At 36.1% G+C, this 26,620-nt stretch overlaps 1 protein-coding gene across 4 annotated transcripts in view; it reads right to left on the bottom strand.

Annotated features, from left to right (window-relative positions):
* The window catches only part of Phlpp2 (PH domain and leucine rich repeat protein phosphatase 2), a 70,825-nt gene that overhangs the window by 13,858 nt on the left and 30,347 nt on the right, over nt 1-26,620 (bottom strand). For all 4 annotated transcript variants that reach the window (XM_078032625.1, XM_078032627.1, XM_078032626.1 and 1 more), the window contains 9 exons: nt 21,676-21,801; nt 20,224-20,378; nt 17,470-17,616; nt 16,828-17,058; nt 15,346-15,548; nt 9,654-9,714; nt 4,952-5,047; nt 4,232-4,387; nt 487-687 (listed from right to left, as the gene is read on the bottom strand). In XM_078032625.1, coding sequence (XP_077888751.1) covers nt 487-687; nt 4,232-4,387; nt 4,952-5,047; nt 9,654-9,714; nt 15,346-15,548; nt 16,828-17,058; nt 17,470-17,616; nt 20,224-20,378; nt 21,676-21,801 — 1,376 coding nt within the window. The remainder of the gene's footprint in view (nt 1-486; nt 688-4,231; nt 4,388-4,951; nt 5,048-9,653; nt 9,715-15,345; nt 15,549-16,827; nt 17,059-17,469; nt 17,617-20,223; nt 20,379-21,675; nt 21,802-26,620) is intronic.

Below are 26,620 nucleotides of genomic sequence, written 5' to 3'. Positions count from 1 at the left end.
CACACTGTATAGCAACTGCCCAGATACTTGTGTATTTCCTCAATATGGCTCTAGATTCCTTGAGAACCAACTAGTACCTAGTATCTGGCATAGAGTAGGCATCTTATATATACATATATATGCATATAGTAAACAGACAACAATATTTGTAATACAGTGCTAAAAAGATAAAAGAAAAAATTATCTTCAGAATTTCTTTATTTCATAAGGTTGTACTTTCCCAGGTTGAACGTTCTCAGATAATTATTAAATGATTAGAACTAAAAAGTAAACACATTTTAACCATAATTTCTCTTGGTACTGGTATTTAATAACTGGGTACAAACTATTAAGATGAGATTTTTTCCTTTGGGACTAGTGAAATCACAGTATCAGTAAGCCAGTCAACTTATAAAGGAAGTGTCACAGTTAGAAACCTATGATTTAGTCTGACAAATGCAGAATTATTGTTATGATCCCAAAGCATAACATTTTACATTCATTCACCTTGCGGGAAAGGTCTGTAGCTGGTTGTTTGCGAGATGCAAGATTCGAAGGTGTGGATGCCCCACAAGGACAGGTATGCACTGATCTGTGAGGAGGTTGCTGGTCAGGTAAAGCAGCTGCAGCACACTCAGACTTTCCTCCCCAGCACAGGCAGAAGGTAAAGACTCCAGACTGTTTGCAGATGCATTCAAGTATCTGAGACTGACAGAACACACAAAATTCATCATTTCCTTTGTGTTTGTTGCCACCTTCTATAGAAACCATCATGCTCCCTCAGTAAGGAATGCTGCCATTCCAAGCTCCCAAACTCACAAAACAACAACAACAACAACAAAATACCACTTTCTCCAGGTATTTTACTCTAATTGATCTATCCAAACCAAAGTTCCTTTTACTCGACTATGCAAGCCAACGACAGGAGAAATAATATGGTGTGACTATTTTCCCAGGTTTCTGCAGTAAACCAACTCTAACCTAGCCTCATCTATTACCATCTGTATGTCTACTGAAAGGACATTATTATTGCATTCTGTGTTCACAGATATCTAAATTTTGAAGACACGCTTCAGAAAAAATTGTCTGGTTTTAACAACATCATTATTTTTTTAACCAATCCCATAATAATCCCCTAATAATGGATATATAGGCTGTTGCTTTTCTTCTATTATAGACACTGTAATGAACACTTTTGGGTCCTTACCTAGTTATTTCTATAGGATACATTTCTAGAAACAGAATTTATGGAATCAAAGGATATATATTTTAAAGATTTCTTAAACATATTGTTAAACTGAGCTCCAGAAAGACTATACCAAATTGCACTCCCTTAAGATGAATGCAAGACTGCCAGTGCACTCGCACTTTTGCCAACACTGAAAGTATCATAATTCAGGTTAATCTGTGCCAATCTCATAGGTAAAACATGATATGACTTAAGAATTTCCCAGTATGGTGTTTACTATGCATAGAGTATTTTTGATAAAAGGAAGCCAATATTCTTAAATTTGTGTGTTCTTAAATCTTCTTCATGTTGTATGATCCACATCCCTAATTAGCTTTTAAATTACTGAGGGTAGTTAGTGTGTGTCTGCCATGTCTTTATCCTAAAATTGTTCTGTGCAGTCAGTATAAAATAAATTGATAGCTTCACATAGCTAAGTGACTTCCTTACTACAGATTCTAAGATTGTAAACTAATTTTTTTTTTTTTTTGTACCAGGGATTAAACTCAGAGGCAATCAACCACTGAGCCACATCCACAACCCTATTCTGTATTTTACTTTAGAGATAAGGTCTCACTGAGTTGCTTAGCATCTTGCTTTTGCTGAGGCTGGCTTTGAACTCACAATCCTCCTGCCTCAGCCTCCCCAGCTGCTGGGGTTACAGGTGTGCAACACCACACCTGGCAGACTGTAAACTAATTTTATTAATACTGCATAACTAAATGCAATGTCACATATTACTAATAAATACTTGTTAACTAACCACTGCATCAAGACTCCACACAAATTTTTCCAAAGCAAAATTTCCTTCAAAATATTAGAATCTCCAAAGATTTTATTCTGAGGAATAACCAACCAAGGATATTATACATAAAGAGATATATGTTACTAAACAGAAAAAAAACTTGTAGGATAAATGTTTTGTTGTTTTTATTTTGTGGTATAGGCAAAGGGCTAGGCAAGTAATTTTTCTAGCTGCATCCCAATCCTTTTTATTTTTTCAGACAGGTCTAAATTGCTCAGGCTAACTTCAGACTTTCTGCTTCAGCCTCCCAAGTAACTAAGAATACAGATGTATATCACCACACCCTATCTAAATGCTTTCTGTATGTTTCATGTAACCCTGTGTTAAATTACTATTGCTCATCTGTTTTCTTCATATCTCTAAATTAATGACAGTACTGTGATCTCCATATTTTGAAAAAAAACAGTTTTAGCTGTGGAGCTAACCTAGGTGCCCTTCAACAAATGATGAATGGATTAAAAAATGTGATATATCAAATGGTGTGACTCTATTTTGTGTACAACCAGAGTCATGAAAAATTGTGCTCCGTATGTGTAATATGAATTGAAATGCATTCTGCTGTCATATATAACAAATTAAAATAAATTTAAAGAGAAAAAATATTTTAAAAAAGAGAAATGTGATGTGTGTGTGTGAGTGTATATAAAATGGACTATTACTCAGCCATAAAGAAGAATGACTTTAGGACTTTTGCTGGTAAATGGATGGATCTAGAGACTAACATGCTAAATAAAATAAGCCAATCCCAAAACACCAAAGGCTAACTGCTCTCTCTGATATGTGGATTCCACACACAGAGGGAAGGAAGAATACAAATTCAGTGGATTAGGCAAAAAGGAAGGATGGGAAGGGAGTAGGGATGAGTACATGATAGATAGTAGAATGAATTGGACATAACTCTCCTATGAATACACCACCAGTGAAATTCTACATTGTGTACAACCACAAGAATGGGACCCTAATTAGAATAAGTTATACTCCATGATGTATAATATGTCAAAATATACTCAACTGTTGTGTATCTTTAAAAAGAGCAAATAAAAATAAATAAAAAGTTTTCTTGGACTGGGGATGTAGTTCAATGGTAGAACACTTGTCTAGCATGAGTGAGACCCTGGGTTTGAGTTCCAGAACCATAAAAAAGACAAGAACAGTGACTAAAAAAAAAGGTTGTCATTTAAAGATAACATACACATTAGGTAAACCTGATTAAAGATCTTAAAATACAAATAATCTATTTGTTAATTTACAAGGAGATGGGAAACAATACGTTTTGGAAGGGTATTACCTTTAAATGCATAGTTTTCAAAGTAGGTAGCCAAAAAAGTTGTGCAAATATGGATGCAATTCGAAGATGGTTTGGCAAAACTAGAATTAAGTTGGTTTTAGCCCTATGTCCTTTCCTGCACAATGCAAAAGCTGAAAATTGCTCAAACAAGCTATATCTAAATGTTGCAATTTCTCTTTAAATGTCATAACTGTATTCATTTTCTGCAATGAAAGTGTGAACTTTCCCAACCAATCTGAAACTGTTTACAACACAAAAACTTAAGTGTTTGATGGTTATGACTTTGAGTTAAAGATTACTGCCACATGAAACACTGCCATATTTTCTTTCATTAAAAACTGCAATCATGGGCTGGGGTTGTGGCTCAAGCAGTAGTGCGCTCGCCTGGCATGCATGCGGCCCGGGTTCGATCCTCAGCACACATACAAACAAAGATGTTGTGCCCACCGAAAACTAAAAAAATAAATATTAAAAAAAAAAAAAAACCGCAATCAAGAGGCTGGGGTTGTGGCTTAGAGGTAGAGCGCTCACCTAGCATGTGCGAGGCCCTGGGTTCAATACTCAGCACCCCATAAAAATAAATAAACAAAATAAAGGCACTGTGTCCAACTACATCTAAAAAATAAATATTAAAAAAAAAAAAAAAAACCCTGCAACCAAGGGCTGGGGCTGTAGCTCAGAGGAGCTGTAGCTCAATGATAGAGCGCCTGCCTCGCACATGTGAGGCACTGAGTTCGATCCTCAGCACTACATAAAAATATTGTGTCCATCTGCAACTAAAAAAAAAATTAAAAAAAAACTGCAACCAAGTTTCCACCCACAGTTATTTATCAGATAAATACAGTTCCAAAAATCACTCCAATGACAAATCAATGTAATGCGTTCAGTCAATGATTTTGTTCTTTTAAAACATAAATCCTCTGGTACTCACTTTAAGGCCTTGGAGAAGAGGGTGTCCGGCAACTTGGTGAGAACATTATGCTGGATATCCAGCACCTCCAGAGGGATGTGCTCCACTAGCACCGGAAGGCTGTGGACATGATTGTGTCCCACCATCAGTTTCCTAAGACTCAAGCTACTCAGAATTCTAAGGGGGACGGTACAAAGAAACAAATAAGAACTTACTTATATCTTTCTTTCTAAGTATGTCCTAGGCTATTTAATAAAGTCAAACAATCATTAGAAACACACTGCTTCTAGATTATACAATCACCAACAAGTGCCTGAGCATTATCCACCATGTAGAATAGAAGGAAGTCACTAAAAGTCATTCTGAGAAAGAGTGAATTTAGAAAGATAAGCAACAGAGAGGAGATCTAAACTAAAACATTTTCTAGAATAAATACATTTAGATTCTAAGTCTAGATAGCATTTATTAATATTAAAAATTCAGTATATTTACTAATATTAATAACAATTTAATAAATTCATAATAAAAAGTTTCTTATCATTTGCATTAGCCATCACTATATCCCTCTTTGCACATCACATCACCTCAAAGTCAACTGAACTAACCCAAATCTAGGGAAATAGTTAAATACACACAATACACACACACACACACACACATTCTCTATCTCCCTCCCTCTCCCTCTCCCTCTCCATATATATATATATATATATATATATATACACACTTATGCATACATACCGCATAGGAACTTCTGTGAGAAGATTATAGCTCACATCTAATATTTCCAGCTTCTTTGCTTCACAAGCCCAGTCTGGAACACACTCTAACAGGTTTCTGCATTAAATAAATAAGTAAATAAATAAATAAATAGATAGATAAATAGATGGTATCACTTAAGATGACAAGTTGTTATGGTTTGGATCCTCAATGTGCTGAAGATTGATTACCACCCAGCAGCACCACTGGAAGGTGCTGGAATCCTTAGGAGGTGGGGCCTAGTGGAAGGAAGTTAGGTCATTGGAGCGTGTGCCCTTTTTTTTTTTTTTTTTTTAAGATGGAGGAGTGCTATTTTTTTTTTTATTGGTTGTTCACAACATTACAAAGCTCTTGACATATCATATTTCATACATTAGATTGAATTGGGTTATGAACTCCCAATTTTACCCCAAATGCAGATTGCAGAATCACGTTGGTTATACATCCACAATTTTACATAATGCCCAATTAGTAATTGTTGTATTCTGCTAACTTTCCTATCCCCTACTATCCCCCCTCCCCTCCCCTCCCCTCCCTTCTTCTCTCTCTACCCCATCTACTGTAATTCATTACTCTCCTTGTTTATTTTCCCATTCCCCTCACAACCTCTTATAGGGATGCTGCCATATTGATGTTCATAGCAGCACAATTCACAATAGCTAGACTGTGGAACCAACCCAGATGCCCTTCAATGGATGAATGGATAAAAAAAATGTGGCATCTATACACAATGGAGTACTATACAGCAATAAAAAATGACAAAATCATAGAATTTGCAGGGAAATGGATGGCACTAGAGCAGATTATGCTTAGTGAAGCTAGTCAATCCCTAAAAAACAAATACCAAATGTCTTCTTTGATATAATGAGAGCAACTATGAACAGAGCAAGGAGGAAGAGCAGGAAGAAAAGATTAACATTTAACAGAGTCATGAGATGGGAGGGAAAGGGAGAGAAAAGGGAAATTGCATGGAAATGAAGGGAGACCCTCATTGCTATACAAAATTACATATATGGAGCGTGTGCCCTTGAAGGAGATAATGAGACCCTGGCCCCTTCCTCCGTCTCTCTTTGCTTCCTGGCTCCTATAAGTTGAGCAACTTCTTCCACCATGCACTGCTGTTGTTATGTTCTGCCACACAGGGCCAAGCAACCATGGACTGAAACCGTGAGCAAAGATAAACCTTTCCTCCTTTTTTATCTCAGGTATTTTGTCACAACTATAGAAATCTGACAAATGGAACTCTTCTCATGGACTAAAATGTATCTGTTAACCAGCCTATAAGCCCTTTAGGGACATCCTCTAGGACATCCCCTGGTAAACTACCTGGAATACAGTAAGTAATCTAGAGAATGATGTTAAATTGGAAGAGTGGGGAGAGACAAGTATCTGAATATACCGAGTAATACTGGATCAACTTTGTTACATGTTTAAAGAAAGTAACGTAGCTATTAACAGTAGGAAATCATACATGTAGTGGGATGGGATGAGGGAGAGATGCAGAAAGATTTAGTGGAAATGGAATTTTAAAACCTTTGCAGATGAGTAGGAATTCCACTGGTAATGAGGGGAGAAAAAAGAAGCAAATTCCCAGGAAAATTAACACACCGAATAATGTGGGGGCAGGGACAAGAAGCAACTAGTGGGGGAAGAGTTTCAACTCAAATATTTAGTAGAGTTTTGTTTTCAGATGCAACCTATTATCTCTAGGTCTCAAGGTCTCTATCAATTGACAGGTTGATGCAATAAGGCAGAATGATGCAAGTGCTACATAAGAGAAACACAGATACTGCTAGACAACTTAGTGAAGGCAACACTTTGTCTGAAATAGACCATGGCAAGCTCTCTAGGAAATAAGGTTAGTATTTGATGAATGTTTTATCATGACCTTATATGAGGAGCACATTCCAAGCAAGGGTGCCAACATAAGCCAGAGCACAGAGAGAAGAAATGATGTGACACATGAAGAGAATAACAAGCAGTCTGGTGATGTTGGAACAGTAAGTGGTGGGAGACAAAGCAGGAAAATGAGGCTGCAACTAGAACCAAACCATGTCGGGATGGCTGCGACTTGATCCTGCAAGTACAGGATCACTGAAGGATACATCAAGAAGTGAACAGACTAGGGGATAGGAAAGGGAGCAGAATACAATAGTCACTAATATGCCATTATGTAAAAATATGAGTGTGTAACTGATGTGATTTCTGCAATTTGTATTTGGGGTAAAAATGGGAGTTCATAACCCACTTGAGTCAAATGTATGAAAGATGATATATCATGAGCTTTGTAATGTTTTGAACAACCAATAAAAAAAGAAGAAGAAGAAGAAAAAAAAAGAAGTGAACAGACAACATAAGCTTTGCACTTCAACTCGGTCACCATGGAGTCTGGCTGACATGGTTCTATTGGTACAAGAAAAACTAATGAGAATTCCAGACAACAAACAATACAAGCCTAATATATAGTTAGAGGGCACCAAAGGTGAGGAGAAGGAATTATAGAAATATTTGAGAGGTAAAAATTAAAATGACTGAAAATGAATTAGATGTGAGGAGAAAAGCAGAAGGAAGAATTAAAAATTTTCACCTTCTGCCCAAATGATAAGGGAAGAAGATAATGCCAAAATCTGTAAAATACACAAGACCAAACAAGATAAGGCAGGTAAAGGGGGTGGACAATGAGTTTAATTTTGCAAATATCTGATGCACCTGGGAAGGTACACATTAAAATATCTAGCACAAAATTGGACACATGGGTCTGAGCCTGAGAAAAGAGAACCTGGGCTGGAAATCTAAGTGATAATGATAATTGAGTATAGCTGAAATTACTGAAGTAAATGAGATCAAGTAAATGAGATCATTTTCAATGACAGGTGCAGAGGGCCAAAGATAGAACAGTGGGAATGAATAACCTTTAAAGGGTTAGCTGAGGAAGAGGAATATGCAAAACAGAGAACCAGCAGATAATGTGACATGAAAAAACACAGGTTGTATTAACTAGCTAAAGAAACAGTATGTTTGAAGAAAAGACAGCAAGGGTCAACACAGAAAATTTCCACAAAAGAAAGTCTAACATGAGCTACTGATGGGATAGGATACAGACAATGAGGAAACTGAGCCAACAAATGCAAATAACTCTTGAGAAATTTGCATAAGAAGGGGATGAGAGTAAATAGAAAGTAGTTAGATGGGCTGTAAGGTAAACTAACTTTTTTGTTTATTAAGAGATATAAATGTGTATAAAGACTGAGAAAAAGGAAGACACTGAACACACATGAGATAGGAGGAGGACAGCAACTAATAGAGCAAGTACAGAGCAGTGGAAGCAGATAGGGTCAGAGGCCTATTATAGATAGCTGGACTGGCCTTGAATAGAGGAAAGAAGCTAAGAATGGATGAGTCTTGTGGAGCGTGTAATCCTCCTGTCTCAGCCTCCTGAGTAGGTGGAATTACAGGCGTATACTATCATACCCAGCTCACATGGGATTTTGTTAGGAAGAAATGGATGGAATCTAAAATAATAGCTTGTTAATAATAATAATAATAATAAAGTAACAACAAAAAGAAACTTGGTCTGATACTATGTATTTTACATCTAGTATCTCATGTAATCTTTGCAACAGCTCTGACCATACAAGGACCATGCCCACTTCCCTTCAACCTGCTTGAAGCCTTCTTGAAACATCTTCAAGCATCACAGCACTTATAATGCGGCCCTGTTTCTGCTTGTCTGTTGATCTCTCTACTAGACTGTGAACTCAACAGAGTTCTGAATTCCTAACACAGTGTTAAAAATGAATGAATAAAAGAATACAGTGAAACTCATGGTAAAAGGAAAACTAATGAGAATTCCAGACAATAAACGATACAAGCCTAATGTATAGTTAGAGGGCACCAACCAGCATGAGTAGGGAAGTCCTGACTAGTCCTCGCCAAAGTTGTCTCCAAAAATCAGGCCAAGATGGGTAACAAGATAGCAAAAAACTAAAAATAGAATTTTAAAAGTTTTTCAAATCACTATCTAAATATCAAGAATTACAGTCAAAAAAAGAAGAATAAAATTGTGTCATTTGCAGGAAAATGGATGAAACTTGAGAACATTATGTTAAGATAAATAAGCCAAGGATTGTATGTTTTATCTCAGAAAGATGTGGATGGGAGTGGGGAAGTCTCATGAAAATCAAAGGGAGGTCACCAGAATGGAGAGTCAATAGATCAGGGGCGGGAGATAGGAAAGGGGAAATACTAGGGAATGATTTTGGTCACATTATATTGGGTGCATATGCAATGGAATACATACTAACAAATCCTACCATTATGCACAACTATAATGCACCAACAAAAAAATGGGAAAAAAAATCAAGAATTACCTAATTCTAGTTGACAAAAAGAAAATCACTACCATGAAGATGATGGGCTACCTTTGTTCTATCTCTTCCTACACCCACAGTCTTTAAGGAGGAATAGTTAACAGGCACCTTTCCATTCCAAGAGGATCTTCCCTTTAACTGTATACACTATAGTCATTAGATTTATTCCTCTAACTCATCCTTTTGCTTTTCTCCAGGTTATCCACACATCTCAATATATTTAGATTTCTTGTACCTCAAAATTGTTAGAGAATCCACACACCTCTCTTAATTCGTAAGGATCAAACATGCTCCCACCTTCACAAGACACTCACCGGGAGAGCTCCAAAGAAGTGAGGAGACTGGGCACCGGGTAGACATTTACTGCAGTCAGTCCTATCAAAAATCAAACAGATATTAATGAAGGTCTCTGAAAAAGAAAGCAACTTGTAGTAAACACAGGAAAAGAAGCTTAGTGAAATCACTGAAACAAACTGATGTCTTCTGAGATGACTAAAGATAAAAACTACTAGGAAGCTCATTTTGACTAACTGCTTGATCCCAATTTGTTTTGAAAAACAAATCTTTAACTAATTGAAGGACTATGTGTAAAGCACTGGATTTATAATGGATCTGGCAGTTATTAAATGTTAACTACTTAGTGTTTTAACTTGAAAAAATTAATAACTGAATTTTTGCTGGCAATATCTAAGCTTTAATAATTAATGTATAACATAAATACAGAATAATCTTAAGTGTCACAAGCCATTCATGGGTTGGATGTGGATTTTCACGTATGGAAGCCTTGTCAATAGGGACATCTGGTGTCTGGGAATGGCCAGTGGACATTTCTTCTGATCAACTGCCCAGGCACAATGTGAATCTCTTTCCTGCTCTGCTATGGCCCACACAAGCACCTGAGATGGGTGTGACCTACACCAATATGTCAATCAACCTACTGACTGAAAGACATCATGAAGCAAGACTCCGCCCTTGAAACCTTATCCCTGCCTTTGATATAGCCCCTTAAATAAATTACTGGAGTCCTTTTCCCTTTGTCTAGTTCCAGAACCCATGTGGACTAGATTTATCAGGGGCTTTGCATTCTGTAAATATATTTCTGAGTATTTTTATTTTGTGACTTACTAATTATCTAAGATTGTAAGTTTTAGGGTATCTTGGACTATTCTGGGAAGGAAAAAGGACTCCTTAATGAGATGCTGGCCATCCCCTCCCTCGAAACTTAAAGTGTAGAAATCACTGAATTTTCACAAGCTGAATCAATACCCAGATCAAGAAAAGATGTTATCAGCTCCCAGAAAGATCTGCTCACCTCCTTTTCCACTCACTGATCATCAAGGGCAACATTAATTACCCTGACTCTGAATACCACAGAAGGCCTACTTATATAAGCAAATGCATACAGTATGTCTAAGTTTCTGGTCTGGTTTTGTTCACTCCACGTTACACTTGTGAGATTTGTTCATACTGAAGCATATGGTTATAATCCATTCATTCTCCTGCCTAAATGAAGTTTTTGTGTGTGAATGAATATACTACAACTTATTTACTCACTTAAGAGATAATGGGCATTTAAGTCTTTTCCAGAGTAACGACGAACAGTGGTTCCATGAATATTTTTGTCTATATCTTTATGAACTAATATCAGCACTTATTTGAGTATGAACCTAGGAAAGGAACTCCTAGGTACACTGTACATGTTCAAGTTTTTTGTTTTGTTTTGGTACTGGAGATTCAACCCAGGGGCACTCAACCACTAAGCCATATCCCCAGCCCTTATTTATTTGTTTTTGTATTTTATTTAGAGACAGGTTCTAACTGAGTTGGTTAGTGCCTTGCTAGTTGCTGAGGCTGGCTTTGAGCTTGCATCCTCCTGCCCTAGCCTCCTAAGCCACTGGGATTATAAGCATGAGCCACTATGCCAGGCACATGGTCAGAAACTACTGAATAGTTTTCTGAAGTGGCTCTACTAATTCCCATTCTCATTAGCTGCCACACTATTTTCAGGCTCTCATTCTAAGCATTCTGGTAGGTATATAGTGTCATTACCTAGGAGTTTTCAATTTGCATATCCCTAATACTTAGTAAAGCTGAGTGCCTTTTATAAAAAAGTTAACTGATCATCTGGCTAACTTTTTTTTGTAAAGCTAAGTTCTTTTATAATTATTTTGTAATTGTTTATGTGAATTATTCCATGTTGTAGAATTTAAGGATTCTTTAATCAGAGGGCTAACCTCGAATAAGCCCCATTTAGAACACTGCTATGACAGAATTTCCAGAACTAAGAACTGCTTATACATCAATGTCTTTTGCAGTAGGGCCAGGCATTTGGACTTTCCAGACACATTATAGACACAGATGGACCTGATAAGGAATCTCTTTATGGCAAGGACCTACTACCATATCACGGTATTGATATAAAGCACCAGTCAACACTCATCAATTTTGACCCTTTTCTGAAAACTAACCTGAAACCACAATTTAGAGCTTCTATAACATGATAAAAGGCAAGGAAAACAGAAATTCTTAACTTTCTATTATCCTATATCTGTATTGACAGATACATAAAAGCAAAGAAAAAAAAATAATGAACATGTTCTCACCCATTATCCAAATTTCAACAAATCTACCCTCTGCCTTAATATGCTTCACTCTTTAAGAATTAAAATACTACACATATCAAAAGGTAAATATCCTCCTGAATATAATTTTTAGCATTTCCATGGAATCTTTCATGCTGTTATATCATAGGTAAAAGGAATATTTCTGTGTTTTAAATTTCGATAATTATAATAGTCCCATATAATTATGCACTTTTTTTGTTAAAAAATATTTCTGAGAGCTAGGCATGGTGGCACACACCTGTAATCCCAGAGATGGGAGGTTGAGGTAGAAGGATCACAAGTTTGAGGCCAGCTTCCGCAACATAGTGAGACCCTCAGCAACTTAGCAAGACCTCATCTCAAAATAAAAAATATAAAGGACTGGGGATATAACTCAGTGGTAAAGCACCCCTGGGTTCAATTCCCAGCACTAAAATAAATAAATAAATAAATAAATAAAAAGTTTCTGACATTTATTCATACACAAAGACAGTATATTCATTTCCATTGCAGAGTAATATTCTATTGCATAAACACATTACTACTGATTTGCTCATTTTCCATTAGTAGTCCTATTTTGTTCCTATTCTTTCACTATAACACAAACAACACTGTGGTGAACTTTTTGTACACATCTCCTTGTACATAGATAAGCAAATCTGGGATATATTCCAAGAAGGTGACTACTAGGAATGGCATATGTGGACCTTGGACTTCTCTCACATAGTCATACTGTCCTCCAAGATTTTAGAGTTGACCCTCACTGGCTGCACCTAAGGGCTTTTGAAGATGATTCTGCCCATCTTCGGTTATACTCAGCATTATCTTTTTTTATTCCTTTGATGAGTATAAAATCGTATAATTTAAATTTGCATTTTTCTAAATATATGAAAAATGCTCATCATCTCTAGCAATCAGAGAAATGCAAATCTACTCTAAAATATCGTCTTATTTCAGTCAGAATGGCAGCTATTATGAAGACAAACAACAATAAGTGTTGGCAAGGATGTGGGGAAAAAGGCACACTCATACATTGCTGGTGGGACTACAAATTGGTGCAGCCAATATGGAAAGCAGGATGGAGATTCCTTGGAAATCTGGGAATGGAACCACCATTTGACCCAGCTATTCCTCTCCTCAGATCATACCAAAGGACTTAAAAACAGCTAACTACAGGGACATAGCCACATCAATGTTTATAGCACACAATTCACATCAGCTAAACTGTGGAGCCAACCTAGATGCCCTTCAGTGGATGAATGTATTTTAAAAAAATGTGGCACATATACACAATGGAATTTTACTCAGCAATAAAAGAGAATAAAATCATGGCACTTGCAGGTAAATAGATGGCGTTGAGAAGATAATGCTAAGTGAAGTTAGCCAATCCCAAAAAAACAAATGCCAAATGTTTTCTCTGATATAAGGAGGCTGACTCACAATGGGGTAGGGAGAGGGAACATGGGATGAATAGATGAACTCTATATAGGGAAGAGGGGAGGGAGGAAAGGAAAGGAAGGAGGCAGGGGATTAGCAAGGATGGTGGAATGTGATGGACATCATTATCCAAAGTACATGTATAAAGACACAAATTGGGTGTCAGCCTACTTTATATACAGAGATATGAAAAATTGTGGTATATATGTGTAGTAAGAATTGTAATGCAAAAAAAAGTACATGTATAAAGACATGAATTGGTGTGAACATACTTTATATAAAGATATGAAAAACTGCTCTATATGTGTTATAAGAATTACACTGTGTATGCTTCACTCTTTAAGAATTAAAATACTACACATATCAAAAGGTAAATATCCTCCTGAATATAATTTAAAAAATAAATTAAAAAACAGAAAAATAAATAAATTTGCATTTTTCTGACATTTAGTGAAATTAAACTTTTTTCCTTTCCTTCTTTAAACATAGAAAAAGTAATTATAACTTCTACAATAAGAATTCTCCATAAGAATAGCATCAACAGATAGGAAGCCCTTTACAAATATTCTTGAAACAATTCTCTAAAGGGGCTTCTCACTCTCAAACTGAGGTAGCACAAGCTTCCAGACCAGGAATTGGCAATTTTTTTTTCTGTAAAAGTCTAATACTAAATAGTTCAGGTTTTGTAGACCGTAGCAGTCTCTCCCACTACTACTCAATTCTGCTACTGTAATATGAAAGCAGTAATGGATAAACAATATGTAAATCTATCAGTGTGGTTATGTTCCAATAAAACTTTATGAATATAGACACTTAAATTTCATAGATAATTTTCCCATCATTAAGTATAGTTCTGATTTTTAAAAATCCAATCATTAAACCATTCTCTCTCTCTCTTTTTTTTTTTGGCAAGGGGGTAACCAGAGATTGAACCCAGGGGTATTCAATCACTGAGCCACAACCCCAGTCCTTTTCTATATTTTATTTTGACACAGGATTCCGATGAATTGTTTAGGGCCTTGCTAAGTTGCTGAGGCTGGCTTTGAACTCAAGATCTCCCAAGCCACTGGGCAAACCATTATTTATGAACTATACAAAAAGAGATTGAGGTTGAGCGCAGTGGCACACGCCTGTAATCCCAGCAGCTCAGGAGGCTGAGGCAGGAGGATCATAAGTTCAAAGCCAGCTTCAGCAATAGCGAGATGCTAAGCAACTCAGTGAGATCCTGTCTCTAAATAAAATACAAAATGGGGCTGGGGATGTGGCTCAGTAGTTGAGTGTCCCTGAGTTCAATACCCAGGACTCCCCAAACCCCACCAGAGAGAGAGAGGGGGCCAAAGTTAGCCCCTGGGCAATAGTTTGCCAACCTATTTTACACTATTACTAATACTTGATTTTGAATATATTTGTCCACACTCACTACTTTTAAAAATACCTCTTCTTATTTTCCTGTAGTGAGTCTTGCCATGTCTTTTCATGAACATCTCAGTCACCAGTGTTTACAACAAAGTTAAAACATAAAGCTTGGGCTGGGAATGTGGCTCAAGCGGTAGCGCACTCACCTGGGGTGCGCGGGGCACTGGGTTTGATCCTCAGCACCACATAAAATAAAATAAAGACGTTGTGTCCACCGAAAACTAAAAAATAAATAAATATTTAAAAATTCTCTCTCTCTCTCTCTCTATTTAAAAAAAAAACAAACATAAAGCTAAAGGCTGGGGTTGTGGCTTAGAGGTGGGAGTGCTCACCTAGCATGCATGAGGCACTGGATTTGATCCTCAGCACCACATGAAAACACAATATATTGTGTCCACCTATAACTAAAAAATAAATATTAAGAAAAAAAACCCATAAAGCTAAGCTTCAACAAGTTCTATTTTGCAGAGACTGAGGACCACAGCACCATTATTCTTAGAAAGTTCACACAAGAAAGAGAAAAAAACAAGAGATTATAGAGAGAACTCACTGTTTGAACTGGCATACAGAGTTCGAAGGGAGAAGCCACTGAGTGTCAGCTCCCTCAGCTGGTTCCGCTCACAATGCAGCTGTTCCAAGCTACATAAAGAGCTAAGATCCAAGTCAGTCAGTTGATTGTCCCGCAAATCCATGTGTGTGATGTATCTATTTCCCTCCAGATTTTCAATAACCACGGTTTTCAAGTAATTCATCCTTAATATTCAAAAATAAGGAAATAATCAGAAATAAACTCTATTAAGTGTGTTTACCAAAAGAAATACGACAGTCCTATTTTCCCTCCTAAACCAACTAGGAATTTCACTACTTGACTCATTTTGCAAGGTACAGAAATAACCACAGATGGTTTATAACCAAAGAGCTCAAGGTGCACCTAAATTAGACAATCCAGACTGGCAAATACGCATACAAATTCAATATAGAGAAGGAAAACATTTATATCCAAATACCTACTAAGGTTAGGTGAAAGCAAAAAAACGAGAAGATGAATATGCTTTTCAATGAATGGTAGCTAAGCAGTCAAAAGGGAACAAACAGCTCTTCTTCCTCCCGCTGCTGTAGGACTAAGACTCACATGACACTAATGAAGAAAATAATCTGTATCTATACTGAAGGATTCAAAGGCAAACTTGAAACCTTGAAACCATGCTGACCAAATTATATTATTACATTGTGTATATGTATAAATATGTAACAATAAATCCCACTATTATATATAATTATAATGTACTAATAAAAAATATAGGAAAAAAGTCCTCCATAATCCAAAAAAAGACAAACTCTAAAAAAGGGCCTCTCAGTTCTTTTCTATACAAGTATATAATTCAAAGCATATGGGTCTGTTCTCATTTTCCTGTATTTCAATAATTCTGTCTTTTGCTACATTTTTACAAGGCATGCTAATAGCTCCCTATAAATAATAGAACACTCAGGTGTCTTTTGCCACCTTCCTTTAGGAAAAGATTATTAAAAAATTTCTTAGTAGTGAAGCCTTGAACATTTCATTTATAATACAATGCTATTAAGAAGAAATTCAACGACTCAACAGAAAAATAGTTATTTACAGAAAATTACAAACCACTACTAATATGCACATAAAAAACATACTCAACCTCACCCCAGTAACTAAATGGTTATTATAACAAAATACTATTTCCCACCTTTACTGACAATAAGGAAAAAGACTACTAAAAATCCAATGTAGATAAGGATGAGAAAAAAAGAAAATTCTCATAAAATATTGCTGGAGGGTGAGAACCACCTCTGTCAAAAGCAATTTGATGCTTACCACGTGGTCCACTTATCTGACCCTTTATCTCTCTGCTAGTGGGTGATAAATTAAATTTTACTATAACTTGGAAAATATTTCTACAGTGTTCTAAAATCCCAATATTTTAAAGGAGTGCTTATAAAGAGAAGACATACAGGTCCACTGAAGTCAAGATAAAGAAGCTCTGGTAAAGAATGACCTCACCTTAAATCCACATGCTTGATATGGCTCATCCTGTTCAGCACCCCTAAGTTCAAGACTTCTAGGCAATTTCCTGCCATAACCACTTTATCTACCATTATGAGTTTCTCATAAACTTCAGGAATTTGACTAAAGTTGTTGAAGGAAATTCCAAGGGAGGAAAGCTGTTGCAGATTTCCCAATTCTTCAGGTAAAGTAGTCAGAAAGTTTCCATCAAGACAGAGGGTTTGAAGACTGCGGAGGCGGAAATAACAATCTACTTTAGGAAAGATCTTATTCAATTGCACAGAATTAGAGTTATGAATTCTGGCTTAAGCCCTTCATTCATTATCAATCCCAAAATGGTAAAACCTCCTAACGCTCAACATACAGAAACTTAATAGATGACTTAGATACTACTTCCAAGGATGGGCCTTTGACATTGGAGTCAGGATCTCTGCTGGTCAAGTACAGGAACTGGTCATTACTGCAATCATGGAGATCAGAGATCTCCAGCATTAAAAACTGCTGCTAACTAAATGAGTTCTAATAACTTTATGATTTATTTCAATGCCAGCACTCAAAGTTCTACCTTCACTCAAAAATGCCAGACAGATTCCTTATTCTAAAGTAAAAAGAGCAATGTAGCAAAAGTTAGACACTTACTTTAGCAGACTGCCAATCTCACTTGGCAGGTCGTGAAACCCATTACAGGAAAGGTTGAGCTCAGTCAGGGTGGAAATCTCACACAGCAATACAGGAAATAACCCAAGTTTATTATGGGACAAGTTCAGGCCCTTCAGTTGAGAAAATCTAAAGGGCAAAGGCAAAAATCCATACTGTATTTCAAAAAGTCTGTCATATATCTTTAGAAGAGACATCAGTGGTCTTTCATGATCTATTTTAAATGATCTGTTTTAAGTGTCCATCCCAGAATTTGTTCCAAAAATATTTAATGAGCACTTACTACATGCCAAGCGTGTGGGCAGAGGATACTAAAAGGACTAATGTGCAGTCCATGCTATCAAGGAAACCAGGTCTAGTGTGACAGGAATCTCTTTTCCATAAAAGGCAGAAAATCTAGGGCTGGGGATGTAGCTCAGTGATAGAGCACTTGCCTGGCATGTGCAGGGCCCTGTGTTCAATCCCCAGCCCTGAAAAACAAACAAACAAACAAAAGGCAGAAAACTTGAAGAACAACTCATGCTGGGACAATTCTATTGTATAAAGTCATACTTACAATATTTTGTTATTAAATTTCTAACATGTAATCTAAAGTGGGTAAAAATTAATCAACTCACAGATACAAGAATAATTAACAAATATATACATCAAATCCAATTCTAAAAAACTTATTTTTGGTCTGGGGTTGTGGTTCAGTGGTAGAGTGCTTGCCTCGCATGCGTGAACCACAGTACCACATAAAAAATAAATAAAGTTATTTTGTTCATCTCTAACTAAAAAAAAAAACAACTTCTGGGCTAGGGTTGTGCTCAGTGGCAGAGCACTTGCCTCGTGCAGATGAAGCACTGGGTTCAATTCTCAGCACCACATAAAAAATGTAAACAAATAAAAGAAACGTATTGTGTCATCTATAACCAAAAATTTACAAATTAAAAAAAAAAAAAACTTCTTTTTTAATACCGAAATTATGTTGGTTCAAATGTCACTTGAAATGTACGGGCCAGTTGAGCTTGAACACACGTATACAACAAGTGTTTTACTGTAATGTGGTATGATATGCATCATGAATTTTTAGTGCTTCTATTTTTGACTGTGGGAGTAAAAGTATCGAGACTGTCTTATCCAGAGATAGCATAATCATAAAGTGGATCCAAAGGAGTCACATGGAAGTGTCACTTTGTTGTTATAGAGTACAAGAGACAAGGCTGAAGTGTTCTCTATGACAAAATCCTATCACCTGTTCCTTGATCTGAATCCTTGGGACCTCATTCCAATGCTCTTCATCCATATTCCCAACTTGATTTCCAGATGACATGACCCTGATTACTGATTATTCCTTTGATTTGGTACCTTGACTCCAGAATTAATTAATCCATATCTATCTAGCAATTGAAATACTGGAGATTGAACCCAGCATGGTACATGCTAGGTAAGGGCTCTACTACTAAGGCAGTCTTTAGAATTTCTGATCAGAATTTCTCCCTTCCCCACCAAACCCATATAATCACTTCTACCGCATATTTACTCACAGTTATCCATTTTTTGCTTGTTTTGGTTTAGGTTTTGTTTTGTTTCTCTTCAGATGGGGTCTCACTATATTCCCCCAGGCTTGTCTCAAACTCATAAGCTGAAGTGATCCTTCTGCCTCAGACTTTCAGGTAGCTGGGATTACATACAGGCATGAACCACCATACCCAGATTTCAGCCCTCCAATTTTCAGTGGAGGAATGAAGCTGGATGAGTAAAATGTAGGAATGAGGGGACATACTCTAATAAAAGAGATGGAAAAATATATAGGTCATAGATCTGTAGAGTTGAAATGGCTCCTTTGTTAGAATTCTAAGATAGGTTTCATCACTGAGGAGAGTTGGCAGGAGCAGGTACAAAGGAAAGATAAAGTCCTGCCTCTGGAATTCCTGAAATTAGGCCTGTCTGCTTGAAATCAATTAAATTGGGATATTTTTTATTCAAAAGTTTTCATATACTGAATCTCTCAACTTAACATGGTTGCAGCTCATGTACCATTGTTAATAACTTATATTAAAAAGATTATCCAAATCAATGACAATTCATTGTTGCCTCTATAACAGAACATTTGCATCTACCATCTGTTTTATAGGGAGGAATACAGAGGTGGGAAAATTATGTGAAAAATATTGCTTTTTCTTCAAAAATGAGTAGAAATTGCAGGGAAAAAAATATGTATGCACATATATATATGTACAAACACATAATGAAATGTGCTATGGCTTGGGCATGGTTTGTACCCCAAAGTTTCATATGCTAGAAACTTGGCCCCAGTGTGATAGAACTAAGAAGCGGTTGACTTTAAGAAGTGAGACCTAGTGGGAAAAATGTCACTAGGGGTGCTACCCTTGGAAGGGACTAATGTTATTCTCATGAAGTAAATTACCTTCTACACGGAATGAATTATCATAAAAGAGCTAGCTTGACCCCCTGAACTCTTCTGGCCTCCTGTCTGGCCCTCTCACATGGGCTCCCACCATGATGGCATCTGCCATAATATGATGCAGCCAAAGAGGCCCCCATCAGATGATGAACTGACAGAGCTGCCTGTTCTTGGATTTAAGCCTCTTTTCTTTATATAGGACCCAACTTTAGGTTAGAAACAAGAAATGGACTAACACAAGCATGCTCAGTTAGAGGTCTGGACCACTAAGATACTGATTACAATATAGTTCCAACATATTGACCTGAAACCTATTCTCCACATACTTGTAGAGTGTGTCCAGGCCCCCTGGTCTTTCTAATTGCATGAAGTTGTGTCGCAAATTGAGGTAGGTGATATCTTGACTGTAGAAAAGATGCTCAGGAACTTCCTCAAGGCTGTAACACGAAAGATCCACAGTACTGATTCGTTGGGACACCACCTGAAGAAGGTTCAAGAGAAGAGCCTTCTGAGCTAGTACTGGATGTCTATCATCTAACACAGGACAGAATGGCATTTATAAAACAGCACTGACTAAAGACCAGGAAAGAAAAAAAGGTAAAGAAATCCAATTATTCACTTATAAAACGTTTCAGTTTTTACTTTTCTCTAAAACCATAAGGTGCTTGAAAAACAAAGGAATAAACTACAAAGTCTCTACAAGTAAAGGGTTTAAAAAATACAATATCATAAAGAGAGATGGTTGACATTTCACACAAGAAGTAACATTAAAATGATTCAAAATAACTGTACAAAACTTTGAGAGACAGCATGAAAAGACAAGGCCTTTTGGAGCCACACAGATTCTGCTGCTTACTAGCAGTTTCATCATCTGTTGTGAGGGTAAGTAGTTAAATAACCAAGCACATAGCACACTGCCAAACATACCAAAGATGCTCAAAATCATTCATTAACTTCTCTTTAAAAAGGCAGAAGAACAAAATAGCTACTTTAAATGAAAACTACTTCTATTCAGAGCATATTTTATAATCAATACATTAACAAAAAACTTCAATGAAACCAAAACAAGGTTTTTATTTCTATAATAGTATGCTACTAAAAATATGCATTATGAAAATGTATCTGAACAAACAATATATCACTGGAAAAGTCACTCATGTTTTGATGGCAATTCACTTTATAATAACAATACTATGAAAATTTCTGCAAATTCTCAAACAAGAGAGTTTGGAAATCACAGTACACTTTTACAGTAGTTCATCTTTAATCTTTAAAAAGCAGAAATAATGCTCAAAGGCTATCCTCAGCATATAGCAATAATAATTTACAGGTCATTGTACTATCAGTAAGTTCTAATTTGAAGTGGCTCATCAAGCCTGTTCTTAATATGTTGAGACCAAAAAGCACTGGCCTACAAGTTAGGGAACAGTTCCATCAACCAATGACTACTATTACAGAATGAAAGCCATGTAAATCTCATCATTTCTCAATTCCTTCTTGGGTCAAATCTCATTATGTCGTAATTTCTTCCAAGGCCTGCCTTGCAGACATGATACAGAGGTAAATGCACCTGAAAACACTTTTGATAGCATTTTTATACTGGGCATAAATAATAAGTTAAGGATCTAGTGTGATTCCATTATTTTATTCAATATATATTAAGAAATAAAATTAAGAGTTATAATTTGCTGTCTTAGAACTAAGATAAGTTTCAAAATACACTTCTAAGGGACTTCTACATTCTTATCTTCACATCAGGATGTTTGAGAGCTTATCACCTTAGATGCTTGCCGTTGCCATCTCTGGTACTCAGCCAAAGACTCAAAGCTGACATGATAGGTCTGAGCTTGGGCTCCAGCTGAGCTGAATGCAAGGGAATGCTGCCGGCGTTTCACTTCTTCTATCTGAAGAAGAGGAGGGGAGAAAACCAGAACCACTAAAAAGAAATCCTGGTCAAAAAGCAAAACGCAATAACAAGCCCAATTTTTTAAAAAAGGCAAAAAAAAATCTGAATATATATTTCTCCAAAGATCTATAAAATCACCAATAAGTACATGAAATGATAATCAACATCATTAGCTGCCAGGGAAATATATAAAATGAGATACCAATTCATATCCACTGGATAGTTAAAATTAAAAACATAGATTAAAAACACATGTTGTGTAAATATTGGTAAGGATGTGGAGAAACCGGAATCCTTCTATACTACTAATGGGAATGTAAAATGGTGAAGCTGCTTTGGAAAACCTTCTGGCAGTTCCTCTAAAGATTAAACACAAGGTCATTATAAAACCAAGCAATTCCATTTTTACATTGATGTCCAAGAGAACAACTTGTATATGAATGTTCATGTCAGCATTATTCATAATAGCCAAAAAGTAGAAACAATCCAAATGTCCATCAATGGGTAAATATATAAACACAAGTGGCATTATCCATAAAACAGAATATCATTTGGCCATAAATAGGACAAATACTGATTCATGTACTGTACCAATGAACTTTAAAAACAACATCTTAAATGAACAATGCCAATCACAAAGAGCCACAATTTTTTTATTCCATTCATATGCAATGCCCAGAATTGGCAAATCTATAAAGACAGGAAGTAGATTCATATTTGCATAGGGCTAAGGAAGGAATTGAGGGGCAATGGCTAAGGAATGAAGGGTTTCTTGGTTATAAAAATGATTGGGGTGATAAAATTCTAAGCATCTATGAGAAAGCCTGTGTGCCCTGTGCTACTGCTTGCTCTCTCAAGCACTCTCTTTATCTCTCTCACCTCCTCTTTTGTTCTCTCCTTCTCCCTCTCCTCTTCCCAGCTTCCCTGCTTCTTTAACTCAAGAAATACACAATGATCACAACACATTAGCTGTGTTTTTGCTCTGTCAGTAGCTACGCAGCATAACTCTTGTCCTCAACACTTCAAAGTCAGGAGGCAGGACACCAGTAAACTATGTCCTCTTACTGCAGAAGACCTTTATCAAGCTCTAGAGTCCCCAGCTTGAGAAAAGGCAAGAACCTCTCCTCATTCCTATTTGAGATAGTGATAAGAATTCAAGGCACAAAAGCAGCTATGTAAAAAACTCCCTCCCAATCTCCAAAAACCCAACCTATACAATTTTGATGAGGATATAGGGTTTTTTTTTAATAGTTACAGAACCATTTATGTCTTGTCTGGCATCTTACTTTAATATGCCATAGCTACTAAATTTTGACAAATAAGCTGGGAATTTACAAGTTATACTTGTAAACCATTAGGGTTCTGGTGCCAACTAAAGACTGAACCAAATGGCAGAAACATAAAACACTCTGAACAAAAAAGAATCATATTAAAAAGGCTCACTGAAATTAAACAATTTTCCTAATGTTCAATTGTGATAATCACAACATAACCATTTTTCATTACTAATAAATCACTGCCTTTGAGTAAGTCTGTGTCAAAACAAAGGATCCTTACTGAAATGAAGAATAGATCATTTTCTAGAATAATCAAATGTTTTATTATGGGATGTTTCACACAGTAAAGTACATAGAATCAATTAATGTCAAATAGTGGGAAAGGTTGGTAAATCTCTCACTACAAATTAATTTGTCAATATCTCTGTATATTCATATTCTGTGTTATATTAGACCATATTGTTATATATGTACAACCTTGGAATTAGTAAATACAGTAAAATGTTCCTTTCGTCCTTTTTTGGTTAGTCTCTTTATCCCTACAAATGTTTTTATTTACTCAAATCTTTTGGGGGATTCTATTTTACTAAAATGTAATTTACCTAAAATAAAATCCACTGATTTATTTTTTAATTCACCGATTCTAAGTGAACTGTCAGATGAGTTTTTATAATAGCATATAACCCCATGACCCCCCAAATTTTCCTTGTGCCCTTTGCCAATCCCTTCCCTATAATCACTGGTCTATTTTCATTCACTATAGTTTTGTACCTTTTTCAGAATGTCATATAAATGGAGTCATATGAAAAATGAACTTTTGTATCTGGCTTTTTCCACTTAGAATAATGCTTTCCAGATTCATCTCTGTCCTTGAGTGTCAATAGGTCACTCCTTTTTACTGCTGAGTAGAATTCCATTGTATGGATATACCATCAATTCACCAGCTAAAAACAACTTGGGTTGGTTCTATTTTTGGCTATTTTAAGTAAAGCTGCTATGAACTTCATTACAAGTCTTTATAAGGACACACATTCATTTCTCTTGGGCAAATAACAGGAGTAGAATGTTGGGTCATCTGAAAAGTTTATGTTTAATTTTACAAGAAAGGAACAAACTCTTTCCAAAGTAATTTTATTTCCACCAGTAATGTATAAATGTCCCAGATGCTTCATGTCTTTGCCAAACTTGGTGTTCATCAGTCTTTTAAGTTTGGCCATTTTAGAGGTATATAGCATCTCACTGTGGTTTTCATTTTCATTTCTCTAATAACTAATATGTTGAGGATCTTTTTTTCAGGTGTTAAGTATCAATATATCTTCTTTGGTAAAGGATCTGATCAAATCATTTTTGCCCATTCATTAGTGGGTTATTATTCTTTTTACTACTTAACTGCATAAGATTTTTATATATTCTGGATAAAAGTCTCTTTGTTGCATACTCATAAGTTTCATATGTCATTAATATAACATATAACCACACTAATTTTCTTTTTTTTAATTTACTTTTTAGTTATAGGTGGACACAATATCTTTATTTTATTTGTATGTGGTGCTGGGGGTGGAACCCAGTGCTTCACGCATGGTGAGCGAGCACTCAACCCCCCACACTAAATTTCTTTTGCTTTTTATTTGACCAGTAAATATTTTCCCATCACTTCACTTTCAACCTCTTCAGAGTAAGCATTAAGTATCTCTCTCTTTTTTTTTTATTGTTTAGCTGCAGTTGGACACAATATCTTTATTTTTATTTATTTGTTTTATGTGGGGCTGAGGATTGAACTCAGTGGACCATGAGTGGGTGGTAAGCACTCTAGCCACAATCCAGCCCACATATGTATCTTACAAACAGCAAACTGTAGTATTTTAAATAACATAATCTTACAATCACAATTAACCTGACTATTGACATGTTTGGATTTATTTCTACCATTAGTTGTGTGACAATTTACCATATTATTTTGCTCCTTTTTCCTAATTCTTTCTGCCTTGTTTTACAGTTAGTTTTCTATATTCTCTTTTCTCCTTTTAGTGACTACTCTTTTAAGATTTTTAAATTCATATTTGACAATTTTTCTAATAAAGTTTAAATTATTTGGTGTCTCTATTCTTTTATCCCAAGGAAGTATCATTTTATTTATTGAGCACATTGCCACATCTTATTATCTTGTTCAGGTAATTTGACTTATACAGTAAATATAATCTTTTTAACTTTTTATAATCAATATCTAACTAAATTTGCCACCATATTTTATCAAGGTCTACACTCATCGTTTCTTTTAATTTATAACCTCCCCTTTGAACTTACTTTCGACTATTGTTTTACTTTTTTTCTTTTTTATTGGGGAATGAGGTTCGGAAGTATATCTTTTAGTAGTTCTTTCAGTTTCCATATGTCAGCTTAATTGAATATCTGAAAATGTGTTATACAGCCTTGACTCTTGTAAGATAATATGAGTATAAAGTCAAGAGGCTAGGGACATTGCTCAGTGATAGAGCTCTCGCCCAGCAAACACAAGGTTCAATCCCAGCACCAACACAAAAAAGAAAGACAGGCAAACAGAAAAAAGACAGAAACTGAGAAAGAAAAGACTAAAAATATAGATTCACATTTATTTTCTTGCAGAAATTTTGCAAATAATCTTCCAGTATCTACTTTTTTTTTTAAAGGGGGGGGGGGAATTTTAATATTTATTTTTTAGTTTTCAGCGGACACAACATCTTTGTTTGTATGTGGTGCTGAGGATTGAACCCGGGCTGCACACATGCCAGGTGAGCTCGCTACCGCTTGAGCCACATCCCCAGCCCCATCCAGTATCTACTTTTGATAAGACACCTTTTGTCAGTCTGTCATTTCCTTGCAAGCAACCCTTTTCTCAGCAAAAGCTTTTGGAATTTGCTTGTTTTAAGATAGGGTCTTGCTATGTTGTCCAGGATGGCCTCAAATTCCTGGGTTCAAATGATCCTTCTACCTCAGACTCCTCAGTAACTGAGACTGTAGGTGAGTAAGGAGCCAGCTTTTTCTGGAAGATTTTGACTTGCTTCTATCCATTATGTTGTGCAATGTATCTAAGTGAAGATTTATTTTTATGTATCCTACTTATTATATTCAGTATACTTTTAATCTGAATACTCATGTTTGTTTTTATTTCAAGAAAATTTGCAACCACATTGGGCACAGTGGCATACACCTCTGATCCCAGTGACTAGAGAGCTGAGACAAGAGGATTACAAGTTTGAGGCCAGCCTGGGCAACTCAACAAGATGCTGTCTCAAAATAAAAAATAAAGAGAGCAGAGAATGTAGCTCAGTGGTAGAGCACTTGCCTAGCATTCATAAGGCCCTGGGTTCAATAACAAGTACTACAAAATAGAAAATTTTTAAAAATTTTTGCAGGGACTGGGGATGTGGCTCAAGCAGTAGCACGCTGGCCTGGCATGCACAGGACGCTGGGTTGGGTTCGATCCTCAGCACCACATAAAAATAAAGATGTTGTACCCACAGAAAACTAAAAAATAAATATTAAAAAAAATTATCTCTCTCT

This window comes from Ictidomys tridecemlineatus, chromosome 15 (assembly GCF_052094955.1).
Source record: "Ictidomys tridecemlineatus isolate mIctTri1 chromosome 15, mIctTri1.hap1, whole genome shotgun sequence".
In the NCBI taxonomy this organism is placed as follows: Eukaryota; Metazoa; Chordata; class Mammalia; order Rodentia; family Sciuridae; genus Ictidomys; species Ictidomys tridecemlineatus.
This window is presented reverse-complemented; position numbering and strand designations above follow the sequence as displayed.